At 43.6% G+C, this 15806-nt stretch overlaps 2 protein-coding genes across 4 annotated transcripts in view; one reads left to right on the top strand and one right to left on the bottom strand.

Moving 5' to 3' along the window:
- Positions 1-6190, bottom strand: part of grm8b (glutamate receptor, metabotropic 8b) — a 185674-nt gene extending 179484 nt beyond the window's left edge. The window contains exon 1 of one of the 2 annotated variants that reach the window (XM_071405520.1): positions 5664-6190. The gene's annotated coding sequence lies outside the window, so the exon portion shown is untranslated. Of the gene's footprint in view, positions 1-4138; positions 4375-5663 lie in introns of those variants that run through there. The other variant, XM_071405519.1, reaches the window with a different exon arrangement.
- Positions 6191-8641: 2451 nt separating this feature from the next.
- On the top strand, positions 8642-15692 carry LOC139578209 (acyl-coenzyme A thioesterase 1-like). 2 transcript variants are annotated; one of them, XM_071405522.1, is made up of 11 exons: positions 8642-8802; positions 8897-9205; positions 11098-11197; positions 11294-11484; positions 11702-11865; positions 12422-12541; positions 12773-12861; positions 12965-13058; positions 13360-13440; positions 14827-14968; positions 15240-15692. In XM_071405522.1, exons 2-11 carry the CDS (start codon positions 9010-9012, stop codon positions 15368-15370), a joined length of 1308 nt encoding a protein of 435 aa, XP_071261623.1. In that variant the 5' UTR covers positions 8642-8802; positions 8897-9009; the 3' UTR covers positions 15371-15692. The 2 variants fall into 2 exon arrangements, with proteins under 2 accessions (XP_071261623.1, XP_071261622.1); XM_071405521.1 differs by having other exon boundaries at positions 8642-9205.
- The last annotated feature ends 114 nt before the right edge of the window (positions 15693-15806 follow it).

Genomic DNA, 15806 nt, shown 5'->3' with positions numbered 1-15806 from the left:
TACTAATTAATGACGGCTATTCGGACTGAGTATTGAGAAAATTAGGCCTATTTGATTGATCTTTGAATTATTTTTTATTTAACCTTTATTTAACTAGGCAAGTTAGTTAAGAACAAATTCTTATTTACAATAGTGGTCTACCAGGGAACAGTGGGTTAACTGCCTTGTTGAGGAGCAGAACGACAGATTTTTACCTTGTCAGCTTGGGGATTCGATCCAGCAACCTTTCGGTTACTGGCTCTAACCACTAGGCTACCTGCCGCCCCAATAAAGACATGGTAGGCTAATACCTACAGGCCTATGTGTAGGCTACTTTAAAGCCATGCGGCATCAACTCATAACCCATTACGTTTTCTTCAACCCAACCATTGGGACCCACTGTACGTGGTTATGGTTTAGATGGGTGGTCAGAATGAGTGGCACATGTCATTAAACGTCAGAGTGATGTACAATGTGAAACTGCGCAGACGTATGTTCTTCTACAGCTAAGCTAGATACAGCATTGGCGACGAGGATGGCTGAATTCAGTTTACCCCCACCAGTGCCATTCCTTTCCATGCCCGGAAGGGAATAACTGGCTCGAAAGTTTAAACACTTATCTCGAAGCTCTGAACTTTTCTACAATCTCCGACAAGTGGAGGACAACACTGCGCCGTCACTGCCTCGGTGCAGAGGATCTTCAGAGCGCTTGGATGGGCTCCTACATTCAATGGTGCAGTCAGCCTCCTACGGAACCACTTCACCGGGACACCATCGGCCCGGTGAGTCAATTCAAAACTACATGGCTAATCTGAGTGACTTGTCTAGCTTTTGTAACAATGGGGCACTTCAGGACGAGATCCTCAGGGATCAGCTGATAGAGGGGCTGTTATGTGAAAAGACAAGGGAGAAACTACTTTTGGAATCTGACAATTTACAACTTGATGGAGCAATTAAATCAGCACTCCAGGTGCATTGTAATGCTCTACTATGCTAACAGACAGTTCTGCAGCATACACTCGGCCCCCAGCCATTCTCACACAGCAGCTTCAGCCCGAGCAGGCACACTATAGCGATCGTGCGTTGCACACGCCCTCCCACACCGATAGCTGCATGGAAACAGCAGGCACACAGACAGACAAACCGACTTAGCTGTAGCAACTGTGGGGCTTGCTCTCACGATTCAATGGATTCAAGTGCCCAGCCCGTGGAACGATATGCAAGAACTGTTCAAAAATACAATCACTTTGCAGAAGTGTGTCATTCTGTCCTTGCTACTAGCTCCGCCCTCATTCTCCTCTGACTCTCAACATGAACGCACTGAAATCCAAACTGTCTCCATCAATCATGTGTCATTCAAAACATGCAGCTGGGTGAGGTGGGTTTGTCTTTGCTACTGGATACAGGCGCTGCAGTGTCGTTGCTCAACCTTGCCACCTACAACAAGTTCTTCACTCACCAGCTACTCCAACAGTCCTCCACTGCCCTGTGTGGGTACGGTAGCTCCAAGATAGACATTGTAGGCACTCTCCAGGTCCCAGTGCACTACGTCACCAAGCACCTACCGTCATTCACATTTCACATTGCAAAGCGGGGAGCCAAACTCCTGGGGCTCGACCTCTTCACAGGCTTGGGGTTCACACTGAGAGATGACAGTGGGTCAGCTATCCACCAGGTTACCTGCACATGGCAACAGAAGAGGCCAGCTCTGTTTGATGGACTGGGCTGCCTCACAGCCTTTACGCAAAGGCCCTTAGTGAACCCGGACATGACCCCAGTCATGCAGCCCCTGTGGTGCAACCCCTTTGCATTGCGTGATGACGTCACAAAAGATCTCCAGTCGCAGTTGAAGGCAGACATCATTGAGCCAGTCAACGTTGCCCCTGGATTTCAAACGTGGTCATTGCAACCAAAAGTTAGGTGGAATCCAGACCTGTGTGAATCCCTGTGCTGTGAACAAGGCTGTTGTCCCGGATAGTAGTACCCGCTGAGGAGGTGACTGAACAATTTCACGGCTTCAGGGTCTTCATGAAGCTTGACCTGAGTCAGGGTTATATTCAGGTGTCCCTCCACCCAGCCAGCAGAGACCTCACGGCCTTCGTCACACACGCTGGTGTGTTCAGATACACATGCATCTCTGGTGGACTTAGCTCCGCCCCCAGCTGCTTCCAGGTGATGAGCACCATCCTCGCTGGAATATCCAGGGTAGCGGTCTATCTAGACGGCATCGTGATCCACAGCCAAGACCTCCACATCCATGACCAGCGACGCCACAAAGTATTCAGTGCTCTACTGCAGAACAACCTGACCCTGAATGGCGAAAAGTGCACCTTTACAGCTCCAGTCGTCGAGCTTGTGGGGTTCCGCCCTGTCGGCCAAAGGGGTGGAACGCTTCAACCAAGCGCTGAAGAACCGCATCAGAGCACACCTGGTCCAGGGGTGCACGTTCCAAACCGCCCTGAACCAAACACTAGTGCACTACAGAGCATGAAAACACACAGCAACACAGGTCTCACCGGAATCTCTCATGCTCGGTCGTGAGATGGAACTCCCACTGGAAAGACTCAGAACACAGGGTGTGACAGCACCGACAACTAGGTGCACACAAGCAAAGCAGGCAGCCACCAGGCACCAAAGAGCAATGAAATGGCGCTTCGACAATGTACACAGGGTGAAGTAGCCGATCATCCAAGTGTCAGACAGGTTCCAAGTCTGTCGGTCTCAGCGATGCAAAACAAAATGGTCTCATTCTGGACGGACCCCTTGCAGGTCAGTCGACATCTGGGGCTCGCCACCTTCATGCCGAGCAATGGATCACGCTGGCACGCCAGCCGCCTCAGGAAAGTCCCACTCCTCTCGCATTGGCCAGTATAACACAAACATACAGGCCAGAGACATACCTGATGAACCTCCTCCTGCACTACCACCTAAGCCTTAGCCTCTGTGGGCTCCCAAGGTCCAGAGCTACAAGCAGTGATGGCTTTAAGATCAGCCTATGCAGCCACTGACTGGAGGACTACCTTTCCTCCTTTAATACTTAGGTTCCGTTAGGTGTCTTAGTCAACCTTCAGGTTAACTGACTGAACTGTCTAGTTTTGGAGAGTCTTTATTTACCTCTTCCGTTTAAAGGTTCATGTTTTTTTGTTAGGCATCACTGGGTTATTGCCCTATGGACATTTGTATATATGGTACCAGTCCCTGGTTTTAGAAAGGAGGGGGAAATGTTATGTATGGTACAACATGTGCTGTATGTCATACTGTACGTTGTTATGGTTTAAGACAGTGTGCTGCTTTACATATGAATGGGTGGTCTGAATTAGTGGCACATGTCATTAACCATCAGAGTGATGTACAATGTGAAACCGTGCAGACATGCCTTCTACAGCAAAGATAGATACATCCCTCATCAACCACAATATCTATGCACAGAGCATATACTTGGCTTTGAATGAAATAAAGCAACAACTTTGCAACCATCAGACAAAATGTTAAAAGAAGATTTTACCCACAGGTGAGGAGTAAGTAGCCAAGTTCATTAATGACCTATATTGCAGTGCATTTATAGCCGGCAGTTCTACAAAGCAAATCTCATGCACAATTGCTCTAATTGCAGTCATCTAAATGTAAATAATTGTATCACCCAAGATTTTGATTGCACACTGCATGATAGACTCCCCACCAATTTGCACTTATGATAAAGGTGCAATGTGCCCAATTACCATGATTGATGAGAATTCTCTGGGATTTTTTTTATGAGATGCTACTTACTCCGTGGTCCATTTTAAGTTTACTGCTTTCTCCCTTTCAATCGATTTGGACTCAGTTGATGATGACAGATGAAACATGCACAACGCACCGAAAATTCTTATGCCTGTCTAAATTAAATTGATCTTCAATGGATCACTTTCTTGACGATGTTTTTATATATATCTACCAGAAAGCCATGTCAAAAGTAACTCTTGAATTATTTATTTTACAGATCAAATGTGACTTTGTGTGAATGATTGGAAACGTGAGCGCATCAGAAAACGGTATTCTCAATATCAAGTCTGTAGGCTATTAGTAAAGAAAAAGAAAAAAAACATCTAAGAACATTAAATAACGAACATGACTCATATCACATTGTTTGAAAAAAAATCAACAATTAAGTAGGACTTACGCGCCGGTTACTGTGATCTGGTCCCTCGCGGTCTCACTGCCAAACCAAAGCTGCGCAAACCTGTGCTGTGCTCGTGGTGCTGAAAGAACAGCAGCATCGTGAAGGTGGCGCGAGCGCGACTCCGGGAAGATCTCAATTATATTCTTATTGCGTCCCTTCTCCTCGTCTCCTTCTCAAAACCCATTGGAGGAGAAGGTCAGAGGGGCGAGATCTCTGGCGTTCTCATCCAATGTGTTTTGAGAAGGAGACGAGGCGCGAGGACAGGAGGGAGGACGCGAGGAGAAATAAATTGAGAACTTTACTCCGTCTCTATGGAATCACTAAATACTACCACACAGCGGTGGCTGGTTTCCAGGCTACCTAATGATTCTCTGATGTTTGTTAGTTGTTTCTGTAAATACTGAGCAGTTTATTTTAATTGTATTTTTCAAATCACCATAATCCTACCCATGATTACTGGAAGACGTGTGCGGGGACTATTTAGGATGGATTTAAATAATTCACGCTCAGAGTGGGCTTGCTTGGTCCAAAACAAGTGCATGGTCGCATGTTCCTTGCCTCAACACATGCATCTTATTTGGTGTGTCACAATTTCAAAGTGTAATTTAAAGGAAGCGATACTGTTGGTGCGTCATGGCTAATGATGACAGCCTACAGAAGATGAAATAGTCTTATATGGCGTAATTTTCAAAGGGCATAACTTTCAAAAACTATATATAGGCTAGGATGATATAAGCAATCTAAAAGATGCTTGAAAATTATAGCCTACATGAGAGGTGATTCAGATCATTCAACATTCTTTCGGGAGAAATACTAAGAGAAAAACAGAAACATATTTATTGCACACACTCTTTCAGACAGTGGACGTGTCTTTTCAAAAGTAGGATAAAATGCCTAAGGCTCTACATAAAACAATATTCCCAGTGGGAAAATGTGCACAGCGGATGTTGAAAAGGGAGTTTTTGTTGACGACACCGTTGGGAAACACAGTCACATTGCGCCATCTCGTGGGCGCAAAATAGCCTAGTCGAGAGTGGCAGAATTTGTCTTTGGAAAAGAGCAACGACAACCGAACACCTGAAGCAGAAAAATACGATGGGTGTTTTTTAAATTTGATTTATTCCTCATGTCTTCCTCATTGGTAGGAAGAAGTTTGGGTACTACATTTTTTAAATATTACCTGACTCCTATAAATTAAAATAGCCAATTTGGCTGCAATCAATTAGCTTAATTGATCAGAGTTCAAATTATATTTCAACAAAATAATGTTTCAGGAATGCTAATCATGTATGTTACTAACAGAAACGATTTCAGAACAATCTGAGCTGGTGGGTGTCCAAATCCTCTTTCTTGTGCTTTCAGAGGTGAAACGACCATTTTGCAATCTAGACTAATCATAACACACACTGATGGCAGGGAACTGCAGTTCCTTAACTGGAACAATTAAATCTTATAGACTCCATGGACAGGAGGGAGCTCACTAGTTCTTTCCCTGAGCTGCCAGCCATTGCAGTGTCAGCCTCACCTGCCCCGCAAGCCATCCCAGGGCGTGTCCGTCTGGTGTCTTCCCCGCCTGCCTCCCCAGTGCCAGTCCGGCCTGCCAACGCCAGACCACAGAGGCGTGTGTCGGAGAAAATCCAGTGATTACAGATCAGGTCTGCTATATTAACAGAGCTACTGGACGACAGATGGTAATATTACCCTCTGAGCCACAGTCCTTCAGTAGCACTGAGAGAGTCTTCCTATGTGGCCAACCTTCAGTCTGCCACCCAGCTAACGTAGGCAGAGATAACAGCTGTCACCCCCTGCCCATGCATCACCACAAAAATGGAGGAGGTACACTTGAAGTCGGAAATTTACATACATTTAGGTTGGAGTCATTAAAACTCGTTTTTCAACCACTCCACAAATTTCTTGTTAACAAACTATAGTTTTGGCAAGTCGGTTAGGACATCTACTTTGTGCATGACCCAAGTCATTTTTCCAACAATTGTTTACAGACAGATTATTTCACTTAGAATTCACTGTATCACAATTCCAGTGGGTCAGAAGTTTACATACACTAAGTTGACTGTGCCTTTAAACAGCTTGGAAAATTCCAGAAAATTATGTCATGGCTTTAGAAGCTTCTGATAGGCTAATTGACTTCATTTGAGTCAATTGGAGGTGTACCTTCGGATGTATTTCAAGGCCTACCTTCAAACTCTTAAAATAAAGAGGTGATCCTAACTGACCTAAGACAGGGAATTTTTACTAGGATTAAATGTAAGGAATTGTGAAAAACTGAGTTCAAATGTATTTGGTTAAGATGTACGTGAACTTCCGACTTCAACTGTATATACACCTTTTGCCCACCTGCACATCTCTCCCACTGGTCAGTACAGCAGAGTGGTCTGTGCTACCTGTAAAACTGGACGTACAGTTGGAAATCAGAAGCTTACATTCACCTTAGCCAAATACATTTAAAATCAGTTTCACAATTCCTGACATTTAATACTAGTAAAAATGTCCCTGTCTTAGGTCAGTTAGGATCACCACTTTATTTTAAGAATGTGAAATTTTAGAATATTAGTGGAGAGAATGATTTATTTCAGCTTGTATTTCTTTCATCACATTCCCAGTGGGTCACAAGTTTACATACACTCAATTAGTATTTGGTAGCATTGCCTTTAAATTGTTTAACTTGGGTCAAACGTTTCGGGTAGCCTTCCACAAGTTTCCCACAATAAGTTGGGTGAATTTTGGCCCATTCCTCCTGACAGAGCTGCTGTAACTAAGTCAGGTTTGTAGGCCTTCTTACCCGCACATGCTTTTCAGTTCTGCCCACACATTTTCTATAGGATTGAGGTCAGGGCTTTGTGATGGCCACTCCAATACTTTGACTTTGTTGCCCTTAAGCCATTTTGCCACAACTTTGGAAGTATGCTTGGGGTCATTGTCCATTTGGAAGACTCATTTGCAACCAAGCTTTAACTTCCTGACTGATGTCTTGAGATGTTGCTTCAATATATCCAAATAATTTTCCATCCTCATGATGCCATCTATTTTGTGAAGAGCACCAGTCCCTCCTGCAGCAAAGCACCCCCACAACATGATGCTGCCACCCCCGTGCTTCACAGTTGGGATGGTGTTCTTCGGCTTGCAATTCTCCCCCTTTTTCCTCCAAACATAACGATGGTCATTATGGCCAAACAGTTCTATTTTTGTTTCATCAGACTAGAGGACATTCCTCCAAAAAGTACGATCTTTGTCCCCATGTGCAGTTGCAAACCGTAGTCTGGCTTTTTTATGGCGGTTTTGGAGCAGTAGCTTCTTCCTTGCTGAGCGGCCTTTCAGGTTATGTCGATATGGAACTCGTTTTACTGTGGATATAGATACTTTTGTAGCCGTTTCTTCCAGCATCCTCACAAGTTCCTTTGCTGTTGTTCTGGGATTGATTTACACTTTTCGCACCAAAGTACTTTCATCTCTAGGACACAGAACATGTCTCCTTCGTGAGCGGTATGACGGCTGCGTGGTCCCATGGTGTTTATACTTGCATACTATTGTTTGTACAGATGAACGTGGTACCTTCAGGCATTTGGAAATTGCTCCCAAGGGTGAACCAGCCTTGTGGAGGTCTACAATGTTTTTTCTGAGGTCTTGGCTGATTTCTTTTGATTTTCACATGATGTCAAGCAAAAAGGCACTGAGTTTGAAGGTAGGCCTTGAAATACCTCCACAGGTACACCTCCAATTGACTCAAATGATGTCAATTAGCCTATCAGAAGCTTCTAAAGCCATGACATCGTTTCCTGGAATTTTCCAAGCTGTTTAAAGGCACAGTCAACTTAGTGTATGTAACTTCTGACCTATTGGAATTGTGATACAGTGAATTATAAGTGAAATAATCTTTCTGTAAACAATTGTTAGAAAAATGACTTGTGTCATGCGCAAAGTAGATGTCCTACCGACTTGCCAAAACTATACTTTGTAAATTAACAAGAAATTTGTGGAGTGGTTGAAAATGAGTTTTAATGACTCCAACCTAAGTGTATGTAAACTTCCGACTTCAGCTGTATATATACTGGTTGGCCAGGGGCAGTCGATGATGCAACAGCAACAGTACATGATATATCACATTTATTATTTGAAATAAGCTATTTCCAAAGTCCCACTATTTAAAAATGTTACAAAGATAACACTGATTGACCAGAGATTAGAGTTCTCCCTCACAGCCTCAGTGAATATCACCTCTGGTACTGATAGACAGTGTTACATTTAACCTTCACACAAAACAAAATGCACATGTGAAAACCCACATTCATAATGTTTTCCTCACAAGGTACTTATTTGATTAGAATAGACACATTTTATGAAGTTAATACTGGATTGTTGCCTATTTCATGAAGAGTGGTAATGACCTGCAAATTAGTTACTCATCCACCTTTTTATGTTTGAAGATATGAGTTAATAATTAAACCCTAAGGTACATGGTATCTACGTATATGTACTGAGCAAGTTGTTAAAGTAGCTGTTTGGACCGGACAGAATACCACTGTATACCGCTGTGTATAGCCTCGTTATTGTTATTCTTATTGTGTTACTTTTTATTATTTATTTTTATTTGAGCCTACTTGGTAAATATTTTCTTCTTCTTGAACTGCACTGTTGGTTAAGGGCTTGTAAGTAAGCATTTCCCGGTAAAGTCTACACTTGTTGCATTTGGTGCATGTGACAAATAAAGTTAAAATTTGATTTGATTTGATATTCACCTAGGCACTCTATTGATGTTTTTAACCATTGCTCACGGGTCGGATGAGCAGTGACGGTTCACAACTTCAATGTAAAGGAGACCTATTAAGGTTGTCACAGTTTTTTGTGAAGAAGTCATGTGTCAGATGGGTGTGATTCCTGTGTTGACTGTAAAACCATGGAGAGCCCTCTTTGATGATAAGTTCCATGTGGTTGTGGGGAACTTACCACCGACACAGGAGGTCACACTACATTCTTTACATCAGTCTGAAGACACAGACTACTGGGAGGCGTTTGGGCATTATGTCAGTGATGCTCAGGGAAGGGTCACAGGTGAGAGATATTATTTCCATTTATCTACTTAATTTCCTGTAGCTACTTCATTTTGCTACTTCATTTAGCTACTTCAACACCAGAAAAACATTTGTAAATGCACTATCGGATGTATTTGGGCCTGCACTGGAAACTCTTTCATTGATTTCATTTATTTAAAGGAATTACAGTGAAATAACAATATGATGGATTCTGTAAACTCAGACTTGTGTCATATTCATCATAACTACACTGCTCAAAAAAATAAAGGGAACACTTAAACAACACAATGTAACTCCAAGTCAATCACACTTCTGTGAAATCAAACTGTCCACTTAGGAAGCAACACTGATTGACAATAAATTTCACATGCTGTTGTGCAAATGGAATAGACAAAAGGTGGAAATTATAGGCAATTAGCAAGACACCCCCAAAAAAGGAGTGATTCTGCAGGTGGTGACCACAGACCACTTCTCAGTTCCTATGCTTCCTGGCTGATGTTTTGGTCACTTTTGAATGCTGGCGGTGCTCTCACTCTAGTGGTAGCATGAGACGGAGTCTACAACCCACACAAGTGGCTCAAGTAGTGCAGTTCATCCAGGATGGCACATCAATGCGAGCTGTGGCAAAAAGGTTTGCTGTGTCTGTCAGCGTAGTGTCCAGAGCATGGAGGCGCTACCAGGAGACAGGCCAGTACATCAGGAGACGTGGAGGAGGCCATAGGAGGGCAACAACCCAGCAGCAGGACCGCTACCTCCGCCTTTGTGCAAGGAGGTGCACTGCCAGAGCCCTGCAAAATGACCTCCAGCAGGCCACAAATGTCCATGTGTCTGCTCAAACGGTCAGAAACAGACTCCATGAGGGTGGTATGAGGACCCGACGTCCACAGGTGGGGGTTGTGCTTACAGCCCAGCACCGTGCAGGACGTTTGGCATTTGCCAGAGAACACCAAGATTGGCAAATTCGCCACTGGCGCCCTGTGCTCTTCACAGATGAAAGCAGGTTCACACTGAGCACATGAGCACGTGACAGACGTGACAGAGTCTGGAGACGCCGTGGAGAACGTTCTGCTGCCTGCAACATCCTTCCAGCATGACCGGTTTGGCGGTGGGTCAGTCTGGTGTGGGGTGGCATTTCTTTGTGGGGCCGCACAGGCCTCCATGTGCTCGCCAGAGGTAGCCTGACTGCCATTAGGTACCGAGATGAGATCCTCAGACCCTTTGTGAGACCATATGCTAACACATGCACATTTGTGGCCTGCTGGAGGTCATTTTGCAGGGCTCTGGCAGTGCACCTCCTTGCACAAAGGCGGAGGTAGCGGTCCTGCTGCTGGGTTGTTGCCCTCCTACGGCCTCCTCCACGTCTCCTGATGTACTGGCCTGTCTCCTGGTAGCGCCTCCATGCTCTGGACACTACGCTGACAGACACAGCAAACCTTTTTGCCACAGCTCGCATTGATGTGCCATCCTGGATGAACTGCACTACCTGAGCCACTTGTGTGGGTTGTAGACTCCGTCTCATGCTACCACTAGAGTGAGAGCACCGTCAGCATTCAAAAGTGACCAAAACATCAGCCAGGAAGCATAGGAACTGAGAAGTGGTCTGTGGTCACCACCTGCAGAATCACTCCTTTTTTGGGGGTGTCTTGCTAATTGCCTATAATTTCCACCTTTTGTCTATTCCATTTGCACAACAGCATGTGAAATTTATTGTCAATCAGTGTTGCTTCCTAAGTGGACAGTTTGATTTCATAGAAGTGTGATTGACTTGGAGTTACATTGTGTTGTTTAAGTGTTCCCTTTATTTTTTTGAGCAGTGTATATAAAAACCCCTGTCACAAAATGCGTGTTTTTTTGCTACACAAACCACACTTTTCGCCCTGTACTTTCAAGTAACTTTTACGTCATTAATAGTCTTCAAGGATCCAAGTGTAGGGGGGACATATGAGGGTGTTGAGCCCATGGGTCTGTTGTGGAGCATGAGACCAATACCTGGCAGTAGACCGGAACTCAGGTAAACATGAGAATGAACATGAGGTTATTCTGACACTCAGGCCAACGCTAAAGTGGTTGGTAGTTTTGGAATACAAATTGTTTATACCTCTCGTAGGTTGAGAAAGAAGGAGGTCCACACTCCCATGGTGGTGCACATCTCTGTGTACAGGGGACACATGAGTCAGGGGTTCAGAGAGCAGGTGGCCCTGGCGAGTGTCGTCACAGAGCGCTGGTACATGGCCCCTGGAGTCCGCAGGGTCGACATCACAGAGGGAGGGGTCACAGGGACCCTGTTCCTGCCACCAGGTACACAATATGCTCTCAATAACTGAAGGTCACATTTTGGCCATTTTGTCTGGGTTCTCTTTAAGACCTGTAGAGGAATAATAAGTCCTAACAAATTAAATTTTGAGTTCTGATATGTTGAATATATATATATATATCCACACTTTTGACTGGTATAAGGCACAGGGTCAGTGGTAGAAATAAAGAATAATGTTTTTTTGATCATGTCATCCTGAAGGTCCCGGACCCTTCCCCGGAGTTTTAGACATGTGGGGAGGTAGTGGCGGCCTGGTGGAATATAGAGCGGCTCTCTTGGCATCCCACGGCTTTGCTGCCATGGCGCTACTTTACGTCTTCCCAGACCAAAATAAAAATGCTACCATTGGCTACCCTTACTTTGAGGTTTGTGTCTACCGTCTGCACCATTTTCATATAGAAATCATGGTTGACGCTCGGCCATTTATGTGTGTGTGTGTGTGTGTGTGTGTGTGCGTGCGTGCGTGCGTGCGTGCGTGCGTGCGTGTGCGTGCGTGTGTGTGTGTGTGCGTGCGTGCGTGCGCCTGCAAAATGGGAACTGCTCCAAATACATGTACTATGTTTTAAGAAGTTATTTTTAGTCAGTCGGTAAGCTCTTATAAACAATAACTTGATAAACAATAACTTGCCTGACAAGTGACAGTCTGACAGACAATGCTACATAATGCCTGTGGTGAATGTTTGTTTGCTAGTTTGAATCCTTACCTTACACAATTAGTAACTGATTTAGACCTTTGGAATCAGGTGAGAGGACTCTTTCACCATCTTTGAATGTGAATACTAACACGCACACCACTATGCTGTCTCTCACGTCTGTGGGGCTGGGGGGAAAAAACATCTGCACGTCTTTCTTGATCCATTGTCTTGAGAAAACTTTAATAAATGCCTAAATGAGTATTGTCACATGCTAATATCTTCTCAGGCTGCATTCAGACTACTGCAGGATCACCCTCTAGTGGCCGCTGACAGAATTGCGCTGCTTGGCCTTTCCCTTGGCGTTACAGTGGTTCTATCCATCACTGCTTACTCAGAAGCTGTCAAAGTAAGTCCCTAAGAAACTCCTGCCCTGTCAGTTTGTTGGTTTCCTGAATAAACATATGTGCATGCGCTTTACCCAGACCAAAATGTCCCCATCATACTCACCATCATTGAGTTGTGTTTAGGAAAATCACATGAATATCAGCGACAAAATGCATTTTTGCTTATCTGTCCCCAGTCAGTAATAAACAATGTATTCATGCAGCTTAATTAAATCTCTGTCTACTCCTTTTAGCCTAGATGTTGTGTGTGCATCAGTGGCAGCCATGCGTGTCGAATTGGAGCCACCCAGTCCGTTGAGGAAACATCTCAGGGTATACACAAGTGAGTCAATACCTTATGTTTACTTGTGTTTGTCTGTTTATAAAGTAGCCTAATGATTTTCAAGGAGAAAATCAGTACTATACTTTTGGCCATGCGTTTTCAGAAAATATGCAAAGGCCCGTACTGATGAGGAGAATCGCCTCATCTGGAGGGACGTTCTTCTACCTATTCCAGAAGATATAGACCTGAAAGTGGAAGTAAGATATCTGTTATGTACAGAAAGACCCTTCAGTACTCTGCTCTTGTTTGGATGATTGTAGCGAGGGAACTGTATCCCACACAGGAGGACAGGATGATAAGGACCTCTAAAAGATTACGCTGGAGAACTCAACCAATACTGAGAACAGTTTCACACTTTCTCCAGTCCTATCATGATCCTCCAGTATCTCACAAGATTGAGGGCTCAGAAGTATTGTTGCGTCTATCAATATTCAATGTTTTCCTAAATGACTATTAATCTGTTCAGTTCTGCTCCGTTTTGTTTTATTCTGTCCTCAGATGGGGAGGATAACATGTCCTCTGCTGCTGGTTGTTGGACAAGATGATCAGAATTGGGCTGCTGTTGAATCAGCTGATGATGTGAGCTACGTCTGGTTTGCCTATGGAAAACATCATGCTTCATACATGCAGTTTAAAAAACCTCTTAAATGTAATGGCAAAATGTAGATTTCGGCCTAAATAGACATACCCAAAAGTAACTGCTATTCATGTGTAATTACATGATTCTGACATGGCAAAACGTGATATATTTGGAAAGAAAATATCTGGGAGATTATGAGGAAATTAGATAGATAGAAGATAGATAGGAGTTACATAGTTCAGAATAAACAAGATCAAGCACACACAAAATAACCATCTTTCATTGACAAGCTATACGTGAATTATTGATGCCCAGAGCTGGAAACACATCAGATGGCTTCCACAACATGTGAACAATATCAGATAAAAATGGGACTTATAGACCTAACAACTAGAAATGGGCAGATGTTTTAGTAAGTGGTTTCAGGTGTGGTCATGGGATGCTTCCAGTGTCCATAAACCTCTCCAAAGTGGCATATGTCTGTAAATGAGATAATTCCAGTGCTATTACATATTTGAAATCCCTAAATGCTATTTTTCAGTATAAAAACACAATTTTTACCATATCAACCTCACTCAAACACTGTGGGGGGTGATATGGGGTACCTACGGGATATTCAAGTGTCCTTTCAACCTCTCCAAAGTGTCCGAATGTGGTAATTGCACTGTTTCTGCACACTGGATGTGCCCAAAAGTTGTTGTTTACTATAAAAACAAAATGTATACAACACCAACCTCTCTCAAACATTGTGGTGGTGTCGGAGGACATACCGGGGATATTGATGCCTACAGCGCATAAACAAGCATCATATTTCTGATGCGCAAAGATATAGTTACTCGGTGGACATTTGATGTTGCCATTAAGTCATACATCATCAGATAACATTGGCAGTAGGCTAGATTTGTTCCTAATTTGATATCCCCCCATGTAGCTACAGCCCAAACACAGACCAAATCAACGCTTACCTTGTAAGATGTTTGCTGTTTGGTGAAAACGACAAATAAGATATCCTCATGATTTGTGGAGTCCCGGCTTTGGGTGTGTATCAACGTTTATGCTTCACAATGCTGACAGGAATGTAGGTAGCAAACATCTTGAAATGAGCTCATCAGCACGGCCTGCCCTTATAAATTTGTATGCCCATATATGGTAGTAAGTCAAACCAAAGATTTGAAGGCATAGATCAATAGCCAAGATACTCAGCTTTCTGCAGACACCCTGCTTTTGCAGATAGGGGCTACCGTTCTCATACCAGACTGAATTGAATTAGAAAAATCTAATAGGGTCACCAAATATGGGGACTTTACATGTAAGAGGTTTTAAATACAAGATATCAATTGATGAGATTAATTAATTAGTGCTAAACTCCATAATTTTCTCCTCAGATGAAGCAGATGATGGAGAGAACAGGAAACAGTCACCTGCTGACCACTCTGTCCTACCCTGGAGCTGGTCACCTGATTGAACCTCCGTATGGTCCCAACTGCAGGGCTTGTACCTTTGTGTTGCAGCCAGGCCAACAGAGAGGTGCCTTTGCAGAGTCATTCATGCAGACAGACTATGCTTTTATAGTTCTTGTGCTCCTATAGGAGTCCCAATACATTCATCTAGTACCACAGGGCGTTGCAACCTGTTGATCTAGCTCACCAGATGAAACTAGTCCACTAATGATCCTACAGTTCTAGGTTTTTCTTATGTTACTGGACCCAATTTTCATATAGGTCTACATTTATACAGTCAGAAGAATACCATGGCTCAAATGTGTTAAATCTAAAGCAGTCATTCCAACTTGTTGCAGTGGTCATGCTGTTTGGAGGCTTCACCAAACCTCACGCCATTGCACAGGAAGACTCATGGGAGAAGATTCTAGGTTTTCTGCAAGAGCATCTCTGTCACAGTGTCAAACCCCATGTGCAGTCCAGATTGTGAGCATTGTCTTACGTCAGGTGGCGTCACTCCTACGCAACACTCGTCCCTCAACCGATCAGTGTAGGCGGAATCATTGCTCTATCTGACATAAGACAATGGACTGTGAGGTAATTAACAATGGACACCATGCAGATCAGACAAAGAAATAAACAAAGATAACTGTTCCTGCCCAGATGCCTAATGATTACACCAAACTGTATCAATGGCCTCATTGTATGATGTAAGTTCTGATATGAATGCAATTTGTTTAAGTACGTATTTTTTGGTATGTATTTTTCATTTGAACCATATGGTTTGATTAAAATGTGTTTGGTATTTGGTATTTTATTATTATATTATATTTATTATGTTGCAAAAGCAGCAGCTACTCTTCCTGGGGTCCACACAAAACATGAAACATAATACAGAATGACATAATACAGAACATCAATAGACA

This window comes from Salvelinus alpinus, chromosome 6 (genome assembly GCF_045679555.1).
Source record: "Salvelinus alpinus chromosome 6, SLU_Salpinus.1, whole genome shotgun sequence".
In the NCBI taxonomy this organism is placed as follows: domain Eukaryota; kingdom Metazoa; phylum Chordata; class Actinopteri; order Salmoniformes; family Salmonidae; genus Salvelinus; species Salvelinus alpinus.
This window is presented reverse-complemented; position numbering and strand designations above follow the sequence as displayed.

What these genes read in the sequence shown, in the direction of transcription:
- LOC139578209 (XM_071405522.1), top strand. Translation starts at nt 9,010, where the DNA reads ATGTGTCAGATGGGTGTGATTCCTGTGTTGACTGTAAAACCATGGAGA. An exon ending in TGCTCAGGGAAGGGTCACAG is followed by an intron (nt 9,206 to 11,097) that starts GTGAGAGATATT and finishes CGTCATTAATAG; the next exon opens with TCTTCAAGGATCCAAGTGTA. An exon ending in CTGTTGAATCAGCTGATGAT is followed by an intron (nt 13,441 to 14,826) that starts GTGAGCTACGTC and finishes TTTTCTCCTCAG; the next exon opens with ATGAAGCAGATGATGGAGAG.